Raw genomic sequence first — 23,834 nt, 5'->3', positions numbered from 1 at the left:
AAACAACAACTTAGTTTTAAACAATACAATACATAATTTTTAATGGTAAACTCACCAGGTAGCACCAGCTTTACCACCATTGAATCTTCACAAAAGGCTCAATTCGAAATACTTTTGCACAGCTGCAACTGGCATATTGCTTGGACAACAACAAAGAGTGAAGTGCCCACATGGGTGCATGGCAGTGAGATACTGTACACTCACTTGACATCATGAATATTCAAAATATGAATAGGCAGTATGTCCTGGGCATGTGAGAGTCACATGTAAGGCCAATTATTGTGCCCACACTTACAAACATTAAAGTAGCAGGATGAATTTCTACTTTATTACAAATTTCCCCGCGATTAAAGTCCTCGCCCCGATGGACGTTAATCTAAGGCATACGGAACAGTTAAAAATAATATATGCTATTAACCAGTCAGGTGACGTCTACCTGATCAAACAACACTGGATACACTGAGAAATACAAACTTAAAAGAAAAGAGTAATATTAGTTCACAGAACTAATCTAAATACAACACCACAACACTATATCAATTATAAAACAGCCATGTCACTATGGATCTGGAATTGAAGATCGAGGGAGATGAGTCGGATTGCTGTGTTGACCCTTAGTAGTACGTGCTGATCTACGAATACTTTGACAAGGTGGATCTTCTTGGGGTATGGTTTCTTCCCTCCTTGGCTCGTGGAACATCCAGTATGGAATGAGTGTATGTCTATCCATATCGTCATCGACGTCATCGTCTCCCCAATCGTCAGGCTCCAGGTCACCCTCCTCAGCAACTACATCCTCCAGGATGTCCTGACCGTCCTCACCTGGCAAGTATGGAAAGGGTTGGCGGGGATCTAGGATGAGCAAACGCCGGTTTACTGTGCGCACTGCTCCACCTAATAATGGTCTGATACTGTAAACATCAAGGCCTTCGTTTACACCAACTACAATAAATGGCTCCCTGTTGTATTTGTCTTCTAGTTTATGTCGGCCTTCGTGAGCACATTTCTTGAGGAGAACTGTGCTACCAACAAGTATGTGAGGGCTCAGCTGTTGGAGGTCATGTCTCTCCTTGCTGGCTTGTAGTGCAGCTTCCATCCGCTCCTGAGCAACCCGATGAACCTTCCGTAAAGCATCTGCCTGGGTTGCGACAAACTCTTCATCCCAGTCTTCTTTAGTGTTTCCCAGAAGTTGGTCTATCGGAGTATATGGCTCACGTCCAAAGAGGAGTCGGTAAGGGGAGAACCCGGTGACGCTATGAGGGGTACAGTTATATAGGAACACCAGATGGTTAAGTAATTCTGGCCACTTGTGTCGATGTTCAGGCTCGAGGGATCGTACCATTCCACACAAGGTCCGGTTGAAACGTTCAGTTTGGCCATTGCCTTGAGGATAATAGGGAGTGGTGCGGGTTTTTTCTATACCATACAACTTGCAAATCTCTCGGATCAATCCACTCTCAAAATTCCTGCCTCTGTCAGAATGTATCCGTAAGGGTGTACCATAATGACTAAACCAATGATCTCGGAGGGCCTTTGCAACTACAGGGGCGGTCTGATTACGACAAGGAACGGCCTGCGCATACTTAGTGAATGCATCCGTCATGACCAGGACATCCTCGAAGCCACCTCTGCCACGGTCCAACTTGAGAAAGTCAATTGCCAACATCTCTTGTGGTCTGAATGCGAGCAGATGTCGCTGGGGAGTACGTACCTTTGGAGTTTGCTCCTTGATAGCAGCACAGGTAAAACAATCCTTCACATAGATTTGCACTTCTCTATGAAGGCCAGGCCAGAAACATCGGGCCTTAAGAATGCCAAAAGTACGGTTTACGCCTTGGTGTCCACAGTCGTCATGAGCCATCTCCAATAATCTTGTTCGCAAACTGATAGGCACAAGCAACTGTCGAGAGGTCCCTGCCCACTTGTCTGTGACTTCACGGTAAAGGACGCCATGACGTTCAACAATCTTGGAGAATTCTCGTAACCAACTCTTGATCTCGGGGGTACATGGTTGTCGCAACTCCTCGCCTGGTTGCCAGTCGGATGTCCAACACTCCCAAACTACTGATAGGGCATCATCTTCCTTCTGTAAGTCGGCCAAGTGACTGAATGAAAATGAGGGAAAGATCGATGGCCTGGTAATTTCCTCCGGTGGGTTACCCTCTGGGAGCGGATTCCTTACCACCTCTATTGGTAAAGCACTGCATGCAGTGACCTCGGTGACAAAATGGTCAAAATCCACCAAAGACGGTTCAGGAGCTTTAGAAATGTATGTGGCAGTATCAACATTCACTAACTGGTCCTCTCCTATACTGTTGCTAGGACATCTACTCAAGGCATCAGCGCATCGGTTTAGTCTGCCTGGTCTGTACTGAATATCAAGATTAAATGAAGCAAGTTGTGCTACCCACCTCTGTTCTGTTGCTCCCAACTTCGCATTGTCTAAGTGGGCCAATGGGTTGTTATCAGTCAAGACCAAACAACGAGATCCGATCAAGTACTCCCTGAACTTGTCACTCACCGCCCACTTCAGACCCAGAAGTTCCAATTTAAAGCTTGAAAAATCTGAATAATTTTTCTCGGCACCACGTAACCCTCTGCTTGCATACGCAATTGGGTGGAGATGGCCAGCATCATCACGTTGGAGCAGACAGCAGCCCAATCCCTTCAGTGAAGCGTCTATTTCAAGAACAAATTCTCTGTCAAACCGGGGATATGCAAGGACAGGAGAGGATGACAGCAGGGTCTTCAATTGTCGGAACGCCTCATCAGCCTCCTTGTTCCATTTGAGAGGCGACTGTTTTGAGCAAGATTTGTTCCCCGCTGTTGTGGTTGTGTCAGTCTTCTTTAGGCTGTGTAGTGGTGCTGCAAGTTTTGCAAAGTCCGGTACAAACTTCCGATAATAGGATGCCAACCCTAGGAAAGAAGCAAGTTCTGTCAAAGTGGTTGGGATAGGCCAATTCACAATACGGTCTACCTTGCCGTGATCCACTGATACTCCTTCAGCACTCACCACATGACCTAGGTGCTGAACTTCTCGCTGAAGAAAGTTGCATTTCTCACCTTTCAGTTTAAGACCATGCTGGATCAGCCGTTGAAACACCGTTTGAAGTCTGTCCAGATGTTGTTCGAGTGTAGCAGAGAAAATCAAAATATCGTCTAAATATAAAATTAGCTGGCTGAGGTTCATATCGCCGAATATTATCTCCATCACTCTCTGAAATGTACTGGGACTATTGCAGAGTCCTTGTGGCATCCTTTCAAACTCAAACAGGCCCCATGGAACTCTGAAAGCTGTGTATGGTATGGAATCGGGGTCCATTGCAATCTGAAAATAGCCATGAGATAAATCCAGCGAGCTGAAAAACTGACTTCCCCCCATGGCCTCCAGCGACTCGTCGATTCTTGGCAGTGGAAATGAATCTTTTACCGTGACCAAATTCAGCCTACGATAATCAATGCACAACCGTAGCCCTCCAGACTTCTTTCTTACCAGCACCACTGGACTGGCATAAGGACTTGCAGATCTTCTGATTATTTTCTGGTCCACCATGTCTTGCAGAAGCCGCTTAACCTCAGACATTTGAGTGGGTGGCACACGTCTATATGGTAGTCGAATTGGTGTCTCGTTAGTGACTCTTATCTCGTGGGGCACCAGACGGCAAAGTCCAAGGTCGAACTCTCCTCTAGAGAAAGCAGCCCTATTCTCGTTGATCAACCCAGCTATTTGTCTTGCATGATCTAGTTTTAAGTGGCTCAAGCCCACCCCGATAGGAAGGTCAATTCGGGTACCATCCTCCATCTCAACAACCTCTGGCAAGCCTTCCTCTAACGGACCTTCCTCCATAACTGTTGGCACCTCTGGTGGGGGATGGTCAGTTGGTACGACCTCAGGCATGGCATCAACAGAAAGCTCTACCTCTCCCAAAGCACATGGTTTGGTACTCTGCGGACACTTCAGTGGGTACACTTCGCAGGAATTAGACCCCGGTATCATAACTACATCCTCATCTATCAGGTCAAATGTGTTGACAGCCTCCACAGGTAGAACAGTTGCCTCCTCGGCCTCGACCCTCACCTCTACCTGAGCTTCACTCGAGCTCGTCTCCAGGAACTCCAAGCTGTCCAAAGCTAATCCTAAGCCTTCCCTGCAGCCTGAGTCTCTACGTCCTGTAAAAAGCTTCAACACATTACACCCTAATAGAACTGGATAATCCTTTTTCCTACCAGATGCCGGAGACCAACTATCTACAACCAAAATTTTGGTCCAAGCTTCCCTTCCATTGACTATAATTGATGTCTCAATGTACCCCAAAGCTGGTATTCCAGTTTCCTCGAGTCCAACCACCAGTACCGGCTTTGGTAACTGTTTCAATAGGCCAACTTTCGGCTCCAGTTGTTGATGAAATATGTCAGATGGGATCAAGGATGTCTCCGCACCTGTGTCCAGTACACAACCAAGATTCACTCCTCCAATCGTCGCCATCATGGTAGGACTAGGCGAAATAAGCGATTCCATAATCTCATCATTCTGGACATCCGTGATCCCACTGACTGCTCCTATCTTAACTTTTGTAGGCGATTCCTCAATCTCTACCACCTCGCCTCTAATAGTAGAGCCTAGCAGTTTCCCGGCCGAGAAGCTGAAGGTACATCTGCTGGTGCCTGTGACTGCTGCTGAGGATGCCAGGCCCTAGGTTGAGGAGCCCACCGGTTGGATCCCGGCCTGGTGTCACCCTGTCGGCTGCGACAGTTTGCTGCTATGTGCCCCTTGCTATTACACTTAAAACAGACAATCTCTGATAGTGGGGTTCTGCTAGGGCCAGGTAGCTTGGACTTTATCGTTGCAAGTTCCCCGCTTAAACGTTCCACAGCATCAGCGAGGTTCTTCTGCCCAGCAAGGAGGTCAGAAATCAGGGACATCTGGTCAGGCTTTGCTTCCTTCGGTAATTCCACTTGCGCCTCCCTCGCCCTGGTCATTCGAACAGGTGACTGCAACTGCTCAGACTCCTGGAAAAGGGTAAGGACTTCCTGTCGCATCACGTCAAAACTCTTGTCATTCGTCGCCATATCGATTCTCCGGAGTTCTCGTCTCACCCACGTATCCCTGGCTCCCTGTACAAACTGTGAGCGCAGTGCTCCATCTCTCAAGTGGCGGAGAGCATTTTTTTCCTTATCTGTTGGAGCAGCCATCTCCATCTTAGAATACAGCCGCTTCAGTGCTCTACTAAAATCTGATAGGGACTCTTGTTCCTGCTGGACTCGGTTGTGGAAACTGCCACGGAGACTCTGCACACTCTCGTGTGCACCAAAACACATCTTTAAAGCGGCAACAATCTCGTCATAATCGTTCCTTTCCGTCTCTCCCATGCACTTCACTTCCTCTTTGGCTGCGCCACCAAGGTGCTCGATCAGCTGTCTAGCCTTCTCTTCACCCGTTGGATTAAAAGGAGACACTATGGTTTCGAACTCCTCCAACCACTCCAATAGGGACAGCTCACCCGCTCTATAAGGAGGCCCAGTAAATTTCTGTAACCGGCCATGTGGGATGCCCTGGAAACTCATTGCTCTCCTAAAAAATTGTGACATCATCGCTAAATCAGCTTGTGAAGGCTGTGCACCAGAGGCAGCTGGTCCACTCGTACCAGGGAGAGACATGGTTAACAACAATACTTGGTTAAATGTATGAAAATAATACCGTTAGTACTTAAACTTATTCTTACTAGGTCTGAGGCTGTTCTTTGTTACTGTTCTCGTCTTGCTGCTAGTGTTGCACCATGGTAGCACGTCTTCGTCCTGAATGTAGTACTGGAATCCCACTTCTGACACCAGTGAAAGGGAACCAGCCCAGGGAGGAAGGGGAGCGTTGCGCAGGCCACACCAAACAAATGATGACAGTACAAATGAAGATATCTTGGTTTAAGTTGTCTTCCTTAATTCCTTGACCTTTTAGCACGCCAAGGTCAAAAGCAATGACAGTATAAGAAAAGAACAGCCTCTGTAAAATAGAGCAAATAACAAACAGAATATGAGATAACATGATAATGATAATAATAATGATAATACAAAATGTTCACTGTATGCAGACTACCACGAAACCCAGACTCAATGTCTCATTGTTTGAAGAAGCAATGCACAACTGCGTTAAAGTTATCACACATGTAGCACAGAACTAACAAGAGTGAAACAAGCACCGAAATGTTGATGTAATTTGAAACTATAACTTCAAAGGAATCTACACACAATGACAAAACATCTGGAATTTGAATACAGTTAAATATACACGAATGCCCAAGGTAATTGGAGGTAGATCTGAGATTCACCAAAGTGACCTCAACCAGAGAGAGTGGTCATTAACAAAACTATTTAACAAAATACTTTTAAATTAATAATAAACACTTTGCATAAGAATGAGTACATTTCCATGACAAATAGTTACGTAACTCAAGGACACTGTAAATAACAATATGTAATCATAAACAACAATGGCGCTTTACCAAAAAGGCACCGAAAGCCATAACTCATGTTACGCACGGAATAGATATAATAAATGGAAACGACTGAACAAGTATGTCACTGACATTAACTACAATTTGTAAACCTCAGACTCAAACCCATGCTTTGTCTATAAAATATCAGCTTTATAAATCCTTTATACAACTACACATCTTAACTCAGCACATGAAAAGGTATCACGAATATTACAAGAAATATTAACAATAAAGAATGATCATAAAACAAGACCTGGTGAGACACGGAATGCGCCTGACAACTGCACCCTATTCAACTCATTACTCACCAGACCCAAATGAATAAGTTTACAGCAACTCTGTTAACCCAAGGACATCCTCAGTGCGTCACGTCGCACAATCTACTACACGACCCGGAGTCTATTAGAAAGAGTAATGTAAACACATAAAATACCTAAAGCTAACACTAAAGCAAACTGCGGCAAGACCCCTAAGTACCTGTTAGACAATGTAGTGTGTCACACCACCTAAGTCATGTGGGACCTGGTTGTCCTATGAGATTATAACATATAGAGTACAATTACACAAGATAAACATAATAGAGATATAAAGAATAATGAAGGTTAAAACAATAAAACAAGTTGTATATAAACAATTAAGCATACTATCATACATGTAGATCAATTACAACAAATCAAACCATATAGGCCCACATAGCCATGGTGTGTTAGGCTGCTAGCCCAAGCTGACCCTATAGTATTACTGTGTTAGGCCATAACCTAAGTTGGGTCCATAACACCTACATAGCGTTAGGCTGTAGCCTAAGCTGAAAACAGCACCTACAGTGTGTCAGACTGTGGCCTAGCCAGGAATCCTTTGTTCTAGGTGAGCACATGGGCCACATCTCTAACTACAATAGCCCCCTCTTCAACCATGTGACTAGAACAACACACTAACACATGTATACCAAACTTAGTATAAAACTTATGAATTAAAATCATCTTTTATATAACAGCATCTTGAAACAAATCTACACAAAGTAATGATAATTCCTTCAACTCATAATTGTAAAAGGGAATTCCATACTAATTCAACATCACTTCAATGTAGGGAGTATTAACCTTATATAATATAAACCAAGATTTGAACAAAATACATTCTTCAAAGACACATTTAATCTACATGTCCTCCTACATGCAGCCATACATTAAATTAACTCTCTCTGTATACCTGGCTACCACAAATATCCCATCCAATTCTACATAATTGGTTAGAATCAGATAAGTAAAATGTATGCAATTGTGAACACTGCAATTTCTCTTGAAATTGGACCCTAGCTACGCTAATTCAATAGGCAGCCTAACACAGTGAAGCCATAGACCCTAAGTAAATTTCGATCTATAACTTATACAGAAAAATGACTTAAAACAACATTTTAAACAACAACTTAGTTTTAAACAATACAATACATAATTTTTAATGGTAAACTCACCAGGTAGCACCAGCTTTACCACCATTGAATCTTCACAAAAGGCTCAATTCGAAATACTTTTGCACAGCTGCAACTGGCATATTGCTTGGACAACAACAAAGAGTGAAGTGCCCACATGGGTGCATGGCAGTGAGATACTGTACACTCACTTGACATCATGAATATTCAAAATATGAATAGGCAGTATGTCCTGGGCATGTGAGAGTCACATGTAAGGCCAATTATTGTGCCCACACTTACAAACATTAAAGTAGCAGGATGAATTTCTACTTTATTACAATATGATTATTATTATTGACTATCACTTCAGCTCAACCAGATGATTCATTCGGAACAATTCTGATACAATTAAACTGTTAACTGTCATTAGTACTTGGGTCAACTTTTCGCAGAATTTTGGGGATACTGGATTCAGGTATTTAATATCCTTTTGATCATTGTTTCCTTGTGAACCCCTTTGTCTAAAAGGTTTCCTGGATTTTGACCTTGATCTCTGCTAATTATTACTTGTCTTTGACCTGCAGACTTTTACCCTATGATTGGGTTTGCCACATGCTCTACACGTGGTTCCATGGGCAGGATACATGTCGCTACGCCTATGGTACAACCCACATTTTCCACACTTTGATGATTTGGCCCTGATTTGGCCCTGGTTATTTTGTATCGAATTCACATTTAAATCAGATTTCATGAATTCTTCTATGTGTATCAGGGTAGCCTCATATGTCTATGGCCCCATCTAAGGTGGTATCATACTTTACTAGAAGAATTTCGTACACTTTCCGAAGTGTGCTTTGTCCCTATGATTAGTTGTTCTATCAACTTCTCACTTAATGCATCTGTTGAGTATTTGCATTTCTTGGCCTGAATTATGCATCGGGGGATAAAATAATCTGTTGACTCAGTTGATTGTTGCCTACATCTGTGCAAATGGTATCGATTCTGTCGGAACAAAGTTTTTGGTTCGAAATGTTTGGTAAATTTCTCAAACACTTTTGCCGACTTCCCTTTTTCTTCATCCTGGAGGTCCCAAGAATTGAAAATTTGAATGCCCGAACCACAAGAGATTGTCTTTTTCAGACTTTGCCGCTCATGAGCCTGAAAAGATCAGTTCGCAAAACTGCTTAAAATTTTGAATAGCACTCGGAAGGTCACTAGATGCCCAGTCCAATGCAGGGGCTGTAATGCCTACATATTCCCCATTTAATATCCGACACCTACTTGCACAAAAATAGTTTGACTCCCAAGATCTAATGAATATAACGCAAGTAACCAAAACCTAGCTTTGCTTCTCTCAATTGGTTGGCTTATGCTGTCCTAATGCAGCTGTTAGGAGAGTTGCCTGTTTCTCCTATCTAGTATAGGATAGTTACAATATATTTATAGTTATATACAACTTAGGCATAAACAAAATTACATTCCCAGATAACTGTTTTCACTTTCAATCCTTCATTCATGACTTTGAATCTATTGCACACTCTAGCTCTTATTTCAAGTACCGTATACAACCTCATTTGATGTCTTATTTGGCAGAATATCCTTGTTTCTTGAAGACTGGTACCAAAGAAGGACCAAGCAAAGGAAATAGTTATTACATCTGCGGCAGAGGTGCAGGAAAGCAATGCAGCTTTGTTGAACCGGTGGAGTAAGTTTAAATAATGCATTCAATCTTGACAGTCTAAACATTGCTTTTTGGACACTATTTTGTAGTAAATAATCACACGATGACACAATCATGATGATATAGGGCTACTATTTTGCCAGAATTTTTGCCCATTTGCAGGGTGCGACACAAGGTACAGTTAAGCTAAGACAGTAACTTTGGACATCGCCTTTGTTATGAATCTCATTGGGCACACACAGTCAGGTGTATTGACTTTCCATTTATAACTGTAGTACTGTGTGTAAATTAGGTTGTATGTTGGACTATTTGTTTTATGCAATCACTACTCACTGTATGCCCATCACCAGTACCAAGAGCAATTTGCATATTGTCTGGCTTTCCTACTCTTTCTTGATTAATGTTTCCATAGCAGAAAGTCAATCAAGGACACATGCCATGTCTAGACATGGTGTTGTAACAAGTCTATATTATCCAACATCTAATACAAGCGGTCACCAATCGGGCATGGGAGCCTCTCGGCAGGGTGTGAGGTTCGTGGTGCCAGTGGGAAAAAGCAGTTCTGGTGTTCATCAACCAAGCTTTCATCAACATCAACAAGTGAAATTGCCTGGAATGACAAAGTCTGTCAGTCAGCATACAGATACATTGTGGAGAAGCCATCAATTGCTATCACAAAAACTTCTGCAGCTTCGGGTAAGTGCCCCCTTCTGTTGAAACACTCCCTACCAATTACATATAAATCTTATGAAGCGAACCGCGGATGGCGGGGGAAATTACCGGTTGGGGTTCCTTCGCTTCGAACTCATAAGCGATCAATGAGGATGCAAGAGTGTTCTTGCGTTGAAACAACGACTGACTTTTTATTACAAACTCTATGAAAATGATAATGAAAATATACAAATGAACAATAAGTCATGACACATGACAGTATTAAAATGGCTTTGTATAATAAATGGCTCAAGGGTCTCTTCACTATCTTAATGACCTAACTTGGGGAAAAACCTATACTCAATAATATCACCCTGCAATACGACATAGCACTCGTACAATACAGTATAAAAATGCATAAAACGTATAAAGAATAATGTAAAGTGAACATTATGTAATAATCTGCATAAATAATAATAAACCGTTTGCCAACAGGCGAGGAATTTTACACCTTCATAATGGCCAGCCAAGGGCAACTAATGCCGCTGCAACTCATTATAGGCCTTTACACCGTACTGTTCCTAGACAGCAGGAATTTACACCTCCTGAACCCACAAACTCTCAAGAGACTTGGCACTCCATAGCTATCCATAAAGGCTAAGATTAGAAGGACAAGCTCTTGAGACAACTCTGTAGTGACCAACAGTAACAATATGTTCAAAATACAAAATACAAATACGTACACTCTTTACACCGCGAGTAGTACAATAAAGAAATACAGGTACAGTAAAATAATCTCTCAAAACAACTCAACTGTCAATACAGTACAATACACTTTCTGGATATAAACTCAACCTAACCGTTACTGTCACTCTACAGTATAACATAAAGGTACGCAATACAACTAGCACCCATGTGCTTCACAATACACAACCACTGATCTACACAGTGTACACAACACACTATAAACCCATAGGACCGAGGTCCAAAACACAACCTAACATACGTACTCTGTACAGTGAAGTACAACCTAGCCAGAGGCGCAACAATTACAAAACTACAACTCCATCAACTTACAATAAGGGTACGTACGGCAGTATAAAACAATAATAATATGTATGACTTAAACTCTTACTAAACTGAAGTCAGTTCGCTCGCGATAAAGAAGAAGAAGACTCTTCGCTCGCGGTACAGGAAGCTCGCGGACATCAAGAATACGGCCATGGAGACTCCAGCAACGCTAGTCGGCTCGCTATGGTATACAGTACATCTGCCATCTTGGTAACCAGCGACTTCGAGCCAGAAGTCAAACCATCCAAAAACCTGAGGCATCCTGCCTCTGAGAAGGGTGACATCTCCTTCCTGACTCCAGGTAGTAAAAGATATGGATATATCTGGACAATTAACGATCCAGATTAATTAAATATGACCAAAATAGTAAGGGGTTTACGAGGCGAGCCCCGGAGATCTGCAGGGACGATGCTCGCCATACAACACCGTGTACAGAACTGAAGAAACACGTGTATACAACTAACGCTAACAAACTGGCTATTACGAACTATTACGTAATACATGCAAATACTGAACGGGTGCACACTACAAAATTTCACTTCACTACACTTACAGTTTTGCTTAGACACAGGGATAGGATGTCCGAGGGAAATGTTGATGGTTAAGGTCGTTCTTTTATCGATACTCTTATGGTTTGTTGTTACACAAAGCCTATTCTTAGTGTTTGTGGTGTGCATCTACATAGAGCTTTCACCTTTATTGTCAGGGTCAGCCTGTAGTTTAACTGATTTGCCATCCTTCAATTTAATTTGCGCTCCTCTTTTCTATAAAGCAAACCATGAAGAGTGTGCCCCTCTCTCTCCTGCCAGACAAAGGTCAAAGGTTGCAGATGAAGATAAAGGAACTTGAAGCCTCCTTAAGTTCAATAGAGAGAGAACTGTCAACTTCCAAAGGTAAATTGAACAATTCATCCAAGTTTCATATTTAAGGTTGGTAAAGCTACAAGCTGTCTTTAGCTGATGCGGTCCATTTTATTAAATGACTGTTAGCGTTAGTCTGTTTTGCTTCTTTTCTTAACCGTTTTGATGTAAGGAGTTGTGATGTAAACGAGTAAAGAAAGAATGTAATGGTTCCCATGGAATATACACAGCGTCTGTTTTAAAACAGCTATTTAATTCTCTTTGAAGGGATTGTTCAAATGTTTCAATAAAGTGACAAACTTGTCCTTTGATTCAGACTTCAGAGCAATGGGAATTCCAACAAAGATTTGAAATGTGATCTTACACTGTAAGTCACAGAATCTAATAAAAAATGCAAAAAGTCCATTACATTTTCATTTCCAAACATTTACAATCTTTGGCATATAAAAATCAAACATCGTCATTTCTTACACAACTTCAAAACGAATTTTAGATTGCAAAGAGCTATCCCTACCAAAAGTGTTACTTCGCTGCGCAGTCGCTGCGATTTCGCTGCAAAGGAATTCCTTCGCTACAAGACTTTGCAGTACTTCACTTTTACTGTGACTTTGCCGTAACTTCGCGACAGCAGAAATATTACTTCGCAGGGTTTTGCTCCTGCGACTAGTCGCAGCAACATCCGGCAAAGGAATATGACTTCACAGGAGGCCCATCTTGTTGCAACTGGTCGCAGCTACTTCGCGGCAAGGAAAGTTACTTTGCAGGAAAGGCCTTCTTGTTGTAACCAGTCGCAGCTACTTTGCGGCAAGGAAACTTACTTCGCAGGAAATGCCTTCTTGTTGCAACCAGTCGCAGCTACTTCGCGGCAAGGAAAGTTACTTCGCAGGAAAGGTCTTCTTGTTGCAACCAGTCGCAGCTACTTCGCGGCAAGGAAAGTTACTTTGCTCAAAAGGCCTTCTTGTTGCAACCAGTCCCAGCTACTTTGCGTCAAGGAATAATCACTTTACAGAAATTTTACCTGAGTATTATGCATAAGTCATACTCTTAGTTTTTTGAAAATGAACAGTTCTTTCTGTCACCTTAGCTGGAATGCAGTACTGTAGTGTATGCTCCTTCACTCAGCTGTAGAAATTAACCCACAAACTTACTTGCTACCTCGCTAACCTGTCTCTTCACAACATAGATACTGAACCCCTTACCCCAACCCGTCAGCCACTAATTTTATGTAGTCATTCTTAAAAAGTATTCTGAGAAAGGATCTAGAAACTTAACTCCACCCCTCCCCCCCCACCCCAGCATAAAAATATAATATATTTTAATGCTTCTAGCATTAAGTACAGACAATCTTAAGCTTATCCCTGAAACTCTGTGCCTTAGCATCCTTCTTGATACTGATAGAACTATTTCTATCACTTTCCTAGAGATCAAATCGCCCATATAAGAACTGCCACTAGAAACAATATCCTTATCAAAATTCTTTGATACTTTCCCACGTTATTTTCATCATCTTGGATTTGGTATGCTAAAATTGAAGAAATACATAGTGTAGAATTATGTGGGAAAAAAAGTAGAAGTTGTTTTCCACACAAAAAATTTGCATTTGATCATCACGCAACTTCAGTGTAACTTGTTGACTTCTGTAAGTAAATACGTTTGGCCCAGTTACTGCTACTTCCTCCCTGCATAACATGTGATAAGCGCGTGGGCTTTATTATTTATATGATAAAGATAAAGACTTAGCATTCAGTTGTCATGGTCCGTATTCACGTGTGAAACAAACATATTTTTACCTTGAAATTATTTACAATGGCTATACCAGGTCATCACACGCTCACTTTTTCAGAATGCTCAACGAACCCTAGCTTTAGTTTGGGTGTATCCACCCTTATCAATTGTTGACTTCTGTAAGTACAGTAAATACGTTTAGCCCAGTTACTGCCACTTCCTCCCTGAATAACATGTGATAATCGTGTGGGCTTTATTATTTATATGATAAAGATAAAGACTTAGCATTTCGCTCTCATCAGGCGCGTATCCAGGGGGGGCCCCCCGGGTAAGGAAAAGAGGAGAGAAAAAAAGACATTTTTGGCGTTTCCATTTTCCCTCTCTCACTAATGTATCTATATATATATATACTATATAATGGTCTATAATAACGCGTGTGTGTGTATGGACGCCTTAAACAATTGTGCAATGGAACCAACTGTGGCTGGTCTTGAACTCGACCGAGTCGTCAGGGAACATGACGCATTTCGGGAAGGGGGCGACCCCCCCCCCCCCGAGCAAATTTTCTTTATGATATTGCTAGTAATTTCAAAATAGACAATGCTTAGATGCAACTTACAAGGCCTGGGAAGTGTCATTTCCAGCGATCTGAGAGGCATTTTCAGCGAAAAATTTCTTGTACGATTCGCGCCAACTCATGATGGCGCTTCGCTTAGATAGTTTGCCTACAGGCATCGCCCTTCCCTTGGCAAATTACTCGCTACACGCCTGTTCGAATTTGTAAAGCAAAGAGCAGACATCACATCATATTAGTGAGCATGAAAATGAATGTTCAAAAATGAACAGCCTAAAAACATTCTATGTGTGTAGTCAAAGGCGTAGGAGCCCAATCGGATTTGGGGGCTGTAACGACTTGCCCGAAAAATATAACCAAAATTGTTCGCGCGTTCAACATGTTAATGTCAATATCATGTAAGCAAGCATAGGTCATTACATCGCATGGCATCGTGTACCGTATGGTCCGTGAAAGTTGCGCAGTATACCGCCGGATGCTAATGTAAACAACGAAATGTCTTATGTAGATGGAGAAAAAGCATTCAGGTCCAATTATGTCAAAACTCTATTTTACAGAAGAAATGGAGAATTAGTCGGCCAAGCTCTTTATTTTAATTACCAAGGAGATAATTTTTAAACTATTCATTTTCTTAAGCTACATCATTGCTATTTATTTTTCTTTCAGTAGGTGCCCGAAAAATTCTCAGCATATTGCCCGAATTTTCAGGGGAAAAAGTTTGGTTGGGGGGGGGGCCACAGCCCCCGCCTCCTACGCCTATGTGTGTAGTGTTCGGTTTCGAAATATCTGATATCGGAAATATCTGGTATTTTTCATTTCCTTCAACGAAGTTTTATAATAGCTGTTATAAGAGGTTGTAATATTTGTACACCAATAAATTAATAACTGTGTCTGAATTTTCGAAATTTTCTGACATTCTTCATCATACTTCCCTCTACTCGTAACAATTTTGACCTGTCTGTTAGGGGTTGAAGGAGGTTTTTCTATATTGGTTGTCCATAGATTGAATTTTGTGCAACATTATATATATGTTTTGAAGTGATTTTCTTCACGAGAAATGTGAATTTTCAAATTCTGAACAAATAATGGGCTTTAAACTTTGAAAAGTGGGGCTTTCGGATATTGTGGGCTGTGACGTAGAATCACCTACAAAAGCAATGATACACAGGACATGCAATGTGGTCGAACATGATGTGTGACTGGTGACAATCTTCAAAAAGGTTATGGATGGAAAAAAAACTATTGGGAAATACTTGGTTCTCAGGCTAAAGTGTACTGTACATCTGGTTGGTCATTTTCAAGCCCGAGAAGTGCCATTTCCGGTGATCTAGGGGGTATCAAAACCAGAAATTTTCGTGCGCCAACAGATGGTGGCGCTTCGCTTAGATAGTAATTCGCCCCCCCCCCCGGATAAGAAAATCCTGGATAAGCCCCTGGTCGTGGTCCGTATTCACGTGTGAAACAAAAATATTTTTACCTTGAAATGATTTACAATGGCTATACCAGGTCATCACACGCTCACTTTTTCAAAATGCTCAACGAACCCTAGCTTTAGTTTGGGTGTATCGAACTTTTCATCAATTGTTCAAGTTCACTTCTGGAAGTACAGTAAATACGTTTAGCCCAGTTACATGCTACTTCCTCCCTGAATAACATGTGATAATCGTGTGGGCTTTATTATTTATATGATAAAGATAAAAACTTAGCATTTTGCTGTCGTGGTCCATATTCACGTGTGAAACAAACATATTTTTACCTTGAAATGATTTACATTGGCTAAATAAGGTCAGCACACGCTCACTTTTTCAAAATGCTCAACGAACCTTAGCTTAAGTTTGGGTGTATCCGACCTTTCATCAATTGTTCAAGTTGACTTCTGTAAGTACAGTAAATAGGTTTAGCCCAGTTACTGCTACTTCCTCCTTGAATAACATGTGATAATCGTGTGGGCTTTATTATTTATATGATAAAGATAAAGACTTAGCATTTCGCTCTCATCAGGCATGTATCCAGGGGGGGGGCATTGGGGGCGCGCCCCCCGGGTAAGGAAAAGAGGAGAGAAAAAAAGAGAAGAAAAAAGGGAAAAAAGAGGAGAGAAAAAAGAAAAGGAGGAGAGGAAGGAAGGGAAAAGAAAAAGAAGAAAGAGAGAAAAAGGAGACAAGGAGGAAGTAGAAGATAAATGCCAAGACCTCAGGAAGAGAAAGAGGAACAGTCATAATTACAGCGCTGATCCCTATTATATACACAGAGTAGCCAGTGACAGATCGAAGATTACGGATTGGATTTGCGCCTCAACCTACCCCTTACACCGACAACTCCATTTTTGACGTTTCCATTTTCCCTCTCTCACTAATGTATCTATATATATATACTATATAATGGTCTATAATAACGCGTGTGTGTGTATGGACGCCTTAAACAATTGTGCAATGGAACCAACTGTGGCTGGTCTTGAACTCGACCGAGTCGTCAGGGAACATGACGCATTTCGGGAAAGGGGCGACCCCCCCCCCCCCGAGCAAATTTTCTTTATGATATTGCTAGTAATTTCAAAATAGACAATGCTTAGATGCAACTTACAAGGCCTGGGAAGTGTCATTTCCAGCGATCTGGGAGGCATTTTCGGCGAAAATTTTCTTGTACGCTTCGCGCCAACTCATGATGGCGCTTCGCTTAGATAGTTTGCCTACAGGCTTCGCCCTTCCCTTGGCAAATTACTCGCTACACGCCTGTTCGAATTTGTAAAGCAAAGAGCAGACATCACATCATATTAGTGAGCATGAAAATGAATGTTCAAAAATGAACAGCCTCAAAACATTCTATGTGTGTAGTCAAAGGCGTAGGAGCCCAATCGGATTTGGGGGCTGTAACGACTTGCCCGAAAAATATAACCAAAATTGTTCGCGCGTTCAACATGTTAATGTCAATATCATGTAAGCAAGCATAGGTCATTACATCGCATGGCATCGTGTACCGTATGGTCCGTGAAAGTTGCGCAGTATACCGCCGGATGCTAATGTAAACAACGAAATGTCTTGTGTAGATGGAGAAAAAGCATTCAGGTCCAATTATGTCAAAACTCTCTTTTACAGAAGAAATGGAGAATTAGTCGGCCAAGCTCTTTATTTTAATTACCAAGGAGATAACTTTTAAACTATTCATTTTCTTAAGCTACATCATTGCTATTTATTTTTCTTTCAGTAGGTGCCCGAAAAATTCTCAGCATATTGCCCGAATTTTCAGGGGGAAAAGTTTGGTTGGGGGGGGCACAGCCCCCGCCTCCTACGCCTATGTGTGTAGTGTTCGGTTTCGAAATATCTGATATCGGAAATATCTGGTATTTTTCATTTCCTTCAACGAAGTTTTATAATAGCTGTTATAAGAGGTTGTAATATTTGTACACCAATAAATTAATAACTGTGTCTGAATTTTTGAAATTTTCTGACATTCTTCATCATACTTCCCTCTACTCGTAACAATTTTGACCTGTCTGTTAGGGGTTGAAGGAGGTTTTTCTATATTGGTTGTCCATAGATTGAATTTTGTGCAACATTATGTATATGTTTTGAAGTGATTTTCTTCACGAGAAATGTGAATTTTCAAATTCTGAACAAATAATGGGCTTTAAACTTTGAAAAGTGGGGCTTTCGGATATTGTGGGCTGTGACGTAGAATCACCTACAAAAGCAATGATCCACAGGACATGCAATGTGGTCGAACATGATGTGTGACTGGTGACAATCTTCAAAAAGGTTATGGATGGAAAAAAAACTATTGGGAAATACTTGGTTCTCAGGCTAAAGTGTACTGTACATCTGGTTGGTCATTTTCAAGCCCGAGAAGTGCCATTTCCGGTGATCTAGGGGGTATCAAAACCAGAAATTTTCTTGCGCCAACAGATGGTGGCGCTTCGCTTAGATAGTAATTCGCGCCCCCCCCCCGGATTAGAAAATCCTGGATAAGCCCCTGGTCGTGGTCCGTATTCACGTGTGAAACAAACATATTTTTACCTTGAAATGATTTACAATGGCTATACCAGGTCATCACACGCTCACTTTTTCAAAATGCTCAACGAACCCTAGCTTTAGTTTGGGTGTATCGAACTTTTCATCAATTGTTCAAGTTCACTTCTGGAAGTACAGTAAATACGTTTAGCCCAGTTACATGCTACTTCCTCCCTGAATAACATGTGATAATCGTGTGGGCTTTATTATTTATATGATAAAGATAAAAACTTAGCATTTTGCTGTCGTGGTCCATATTCACGTGTGAAACAAACATATTTTTACCTTGAAATGATTTACATTGGCTAAATAAGGTCAGCACACGCTCACTTTTTCAAAATGCTCAACGAACCTTAGCTTAAGTTTGGGTGTATCCGACCTTTCATCAATTGTTCAAGTTGACTTCTGTAAGTACAGTAAATAGGTTTAGCCCAGTTACTGCTACTTCCTCCTTGAATAACATGTGATAATCGTGTGGGCTTTATTATTTATATGATAAAGATAAAGACTTAGCATTTCGCTCTCATCAGGCATGTATCCAGGGGGGGGGCATTGGGGGCGCGCCCCCCGGGTAAGGAAAAGAGGAGAGAAAAAAAGAGAAGAAAAAAGGGAAAAAAGAGGAGAGAAAAAAGAAAAGGAGGAGAGGAAGGAAGGGAAAAGAAAAAGAAGAAAGAGAGAAAAAGGAGACAAGGAGGAAGTAGAAGATAAATGCCAAGACCTCAGGAAGAGAAAGAGGAACAGTCATAATTACAGCGCTGATCCCTATTATATACACAGAGTAGCCAGTGACAGATCGAAGATTACGGATTGGATTTGCGCCTCAACCTACCCCTTACACCGACAACTCCATTTTTGACGTTTCCATTTTCCCTCTCTCACTAATGTATCTATATATATATACTATATAATGGTCTATAATAACGCGTGTGTGTGTATGGACGCCTTAAACAATTGTGCAATGGAACCAACTGTGGCTGGTCTTGAACTCGACCGAGTCGTCAGGGAACATGACGCATTTCGGGAAAGGGGCGACCCCCCCCCCCCCCGAGCAAATTTTCTTTATGATATTGCTAGTAATTTCAAAATAGACAATGCTTAGATGCAACTTACAAGGCCTGGGAAGTGTCATTTCCAGCGATCTGGGAGGCATTTTCGGCGAAAATTTTCTTGTACGCTTCGCGCCAACTCATGATGGCGCTTCGCTTAGATAGTTTGCCTACAGGCTTCGCCCTTCCCTTGGCAAATTACTCGCTACACGCCTGTTCGAATTTGTAAAGCAAAGAGCAGACATCACATCATATTAGTGAGCATGAAAATGAATGTTCAAAAATGAACAGCCTCAAAACATTCTATGTGTGTAGTCAAAGGCGTAGGAGCCCAATCGGATTTGGGGGCTGTAACGACTTGCCCGAAAAATATAACCAAAATTGTTCGCGCGTTCAACATGTTAATGTCAATATCATGTAAGCAAGCATAGGTCATTACATCGCATGGCATCGTGTACCGTATGGTCCGTGAAAGTTGCGCAGTATACCGCCGGATGCTAATGTAAACAACGAAATGTCTTGTGTAGATGGAGAAAAAGCATTCAGGTCCAATTATGTCAAAACTCTCTTTTACAGAAGAAATGGAGAATTAGTCGGCCAAGCTCTTTATTTTAATTACCAAGGAGATAACTTTTAAACTATTCATTTTCTTAAGCTACATCATTGCTATTTATTTTTCTTTCAGTAGGTGCCCGAAAAATTCTCAGCATATTGCCCGAATTTTCAGGGGGAAAAGTTTGGTTGGGGGGGGCACAGCCCCCGCCTCCTACGCCTATGTGTGTAGTGTTCGGTTTCGAAATATCTGATATCGGAAATATCTGGTATTTTTCATTTCCTTCAACGAAGTTTTATAATAGCTGTTATAAGAGGTTGTAATATTTGTACACCAATAAATTAATAACTGTGTCTGAATTTTTGAAATTTTCTGACATTCTTCATCATACTTCCCTCTACTCGTAACAATTTTGACCTGTCTGTTAGGGGTTGAAGGAGGTTTTTCTATATTGGTTGTCCATAGATTGAATTTTGTGCAACATTATGTATATGTTTTGAAGTGATTTTCTTCACGAGAAATGTGAATTTTCAAATTCTGAACAAATAATGGGCTTTAAACTTTGAAAAGTGGGGCTTTCGGATATTGTGGGCTGTGACGTAGAATCACCTACAAAAGCAATGATCCACAGGACATGCAATGTGGTCGAACATGATGTGTGACTGGTGACAATCTTCAAAAAGGTTATGGATGGAAAAAAAACTATTGGGAAATACTTGGTTCTCAGGCTAAAGTGTACTGTACATCTGGTTGGTCATTTTCAAGCCCGAGAAGTGCCATTTCCGGTGATCTAGGGGGTATCAAAACCAGAAATTTTCGTGCGCCAACAGATGGTGGCGCTTCGCTTAGATAGTAATTCGCGCCCCCCCCCCCGGATTAGAAAATCCTGGATAAGCCCCTGGTCGTGGTCCGTATTCACGTGTGAAACAAACATATTTTTACCTTGAAATGATTTACAATGGCTATACCAGGTCATCACACGCTCACTTTTTCAAAATGCTCAACGAACCCTAGCTTTAGTTTGGGTGTATCGAACTTTTCATCAATTGTTCAAGTTCACTTCTGGAAGTACAGTAAATACGTTTAGCCCAGTTACATGCTACTTCCTCCCTGAATAACATGTGATAATCGTGTGGGCTTTATTATTTATATGATAAAGATAAAAACTTAGCATTTTGCTGTCGTGGTCCATATTCACGTGTGAAACAAACATATTTTTACCTTGAAATGATTTACATTGGCTAAATAAGGTCAGCACACGCTCACTTTTTCAAAATGCTCAACGAACCTTAGCTTAAGTTTGGGTGTATCCGACCTTTCATCAATTGTTCAAGTTGACTTCTGTAAGTACAGTAAATAGGTTTAGCCCAGTTACTGCTACTTCCTCCTTGAATAACATGTGATAATCGTGTGGGCTTTATTATTTATATGATAAAGATAAAGACTTAGCATTTCGCTCTCATCAGGCATGTATCCAGGGGGGGGGCATTGGGGGCGCGCCCCCCGGGTAAGGAAAAGAGGAGAGAAAAAAAGAGAAGAAAAAAGGGAAAAAAGAGGAGAGAAAAAAGAAAAGGAGGAGAGGAAGGAAGGGAAAAGAAAAAGAAGAAAGAGAGAAAAAGGAGACAAGGAGGAAGTAGAAGATAAATGCCAAGACCTCAGGAAGAGAAAGAGGAACAGTCATAATTACAGCGCTGATCCCTATTATATACACAGAGTAGCCAGTGACAGATCGAAGATTACGGATTGGATTTGCGCCTCAACCTACCCCTTACACCGACAACTCCATTTTTGACGGTTCCATTTTCCCTCTCTCACTAATGTATCTATATATATATACTATATAATGGTCTATAATAACGCGTGTGTGTGTATGGACGCCTTAAACAATTGTGCAATGGAACCAACTGTGGCTGGTCTTGAACTCGACCGAGTCGTCAGGGAACATGACGCATTTCGGGAAAGGGGCGACCCCCCCCCCCCCCGAGCAAATTTTCTTTATGATATTGCTAGTAATTTCAAAATAGACAATGCTTAGATGCAACTTACAAGGCCTGGGAAGTGTCATTTCCAGCGATCTGGGAGGCATTTTCGGCGAAAATTTTCTTGTACGCTTCGCGCCAACTCATGATGGCGCTTCGCTTAGATAGTTTGCCTACAGGCTTCGCCCTTCCCTTGGCAAATTACTCGCTACACGCCTGTTCGAATTTGTAAAGCAAAGAGCAGACATCACATCATATTAGTGAGCATGAAAATGAATGTTCAAAAATGAACAGCCTCAAAACATTCTATGTGTGTAGTCAAAGGCGTAGGAGCCCAATCGGATTTGGGGGCTGTAACGACTTGCCCGAAAAATATAACCAAAATTGTTCGCGCGTTCAACATGTTAATGTCAATATCATGTAAGCAAGCATAGGTCATTACATCGCATGGCATCGTGTACCGTATGGTCCGTGAAAGTTGCGCAGTATACCGCCGGATGCTAATGTAAACAACGAAATGTCTTGTGTAGATGGAGAAAAAGCATTCAGGTCCAATTATGTCAAAACTCTCTTTTACAGAAGAAATGGAGAATTAGTCGGCCAAGCTCTTTATTTTAATTACCAAGGAGATAACTTTTAAACTATTCATTTTCTTAAGCTACATCATTGCTATTTATTTTTCTTTCAGTAGGTGCCCGAAAAATTCTCAGCATATTGCCCGAATTTTCAGGGGGAAAAGTTTGGTTGGGGGGGGCACAGCCCCCGCCTCCTACGCCTATGTGTGTAGTGTTCGGTTTCGAAATATCTGATATCGGAAATATCTGGTATTTTTCATTTCCTTCAACGAAGTTTTATAATAGCTGTTATAAGAGGTTGTAATATTTGTACACCAATAAATTAATAACTGTGTCTGAATTTTTGAAATTTTCTGACATTCTTCATCATACTTCCCTCTACTCGTAACAATTTTGACCTGTCTGTTAGGGGTTGAAGGAGGTTTTTCTATATTGGTTGTCCATAGATTGAATTTTGTGCAACATTATGTATATGTTTTGAAGTGATTTTCTTCACGAGAAATGTGAATTTTCAAATTCTGAACAAATAATGGGCTTTAAACTTTGAAAAGTGGGGCTTTCGGATATTGTGGGCTGTGACGTAGAATCACCTACAAAAGCAATGATCCACAGGACATGCAATGTGGTCGAACATGATGTGTGACTGGTGACAATCTTCAAAAAGGTTATGGATGGAAAAAAAACTATTGGGAAATACTTGGTTCTCAGGCTAAAGTGTACTGTACATCTGGTTGGTCATTTTCAAGCCAGAGAAGTGCCATTTCCGGTGATCTAGGGGGTATCAAAACCAGAAATTTTCTTGCGCCAACAGATGGTGGCGCTTCGCTTAGATAGTAATTCGCGCCCCCCCCCCCGGATTAGAAAATCCTGGATAAGCCCCTGGTCGTGGTCCGTATTCACGTGTGAAACAAACATATTTTTACCTTGAAATGATTTACAATGGCTATACCAGGTCATCACACGCTCACTTTTTCAAAATGCTCAACGAACCCTAGCTTTAGTTTGGGTGTATCCACCCTTATCAATTGTTGACTTCTGTAAGTACAGTAAATACGTTTGGCCCAGTTACTGCTACTTCCTCCCTGAATAACATGTGATAATCGCGTGGGCTTTATTATTTATATGGTAAAGATAAAGACTTAGCATTCACATATTTTTTCTTGAAATGATTTACAATGGTTATATAAGGTCATTGCGCACGCTCACTTTTTCA

General features: G+C 41.4%; 2 protein-coding genes across 3 annotated transcripts in view; one reads left to right on the top strand and one right to left on the bottom strand.

The window, feature by feature from the left end:
• Positions 1 to 23,834, top strand: part of LOC139967319 (transcription termination factor 2-like) — a 69,136-nt gene that overhangs the window by 5,242 nt on the left and 40,060 nt on the right. Inside the window, exons 2-5 of the mRNA XM_071970984.1 lie at positions 8,487 to 8,563; positions 9,496 to 9,607; positions 9,996 to 10,279; positions 12,078 to 12,198. The gene's annotated coding sequence lies outside the window, so the exon portion shown is untranslated. The remainder of the gene's footprint in view (positions 1 to 8,486; positions 8,564 to 9,495; positions 9,608 to 9,995; positions 10,280 to 12,077; positions 12,199 to 23,834) is intronic.
• On the bottom strand, positions 4,621 to 8,247 carry LOC139967321 (uncharacterized). Of its 2 annotated transcripts, XM_071970987.1 has the most exons (3): positions 7,963 to 8,247; positions 6,800 to 6,890; positions 4,621 to 5,998 (listed from the first exon to the last, which is right to left on the bottom strand). In XM_071970987.1, exon 3 carries the CDS (start codon positions 5,656 to 5,658, stop codon positions 4,621 to 4,623), a length of 1,038 nt encoding a protein of 345 aa, XP_071827088.1. In that variant the 5' UTR covers positions 5,659 to 5,998; positions 6,800 to 6,890; positions 7,963 to 8,247. The 2 variants fall into 2 exon arrangements, with proteins under 2 accessions (XP_071827088.1, XP_071827087.1); XM_071970986.1 differs by having other exon boundaries at positions 6,800 to 8,247.

Source organism: Apostichopus japonicus, chromosome 5, assembly GCF_037975245.1.
Source record: "Apostichopus japonicus isolate 1M-3 chromosome 5, ASM3797524v1, whole genome shotgun sequence".
Classification (NCBI taxonomy): domain Eukaryota; kingdom Metazoa; phylum Echinodermata; class Holothuroidea; order Aspidochirotida; family Stichopodidae; genus Apostichopus; species Apostichopus japonicus.
Note: the sequence above shows the minus strand (reverse complement) of the source record. Positions and strands in the feature narration are given on the sequence as shown.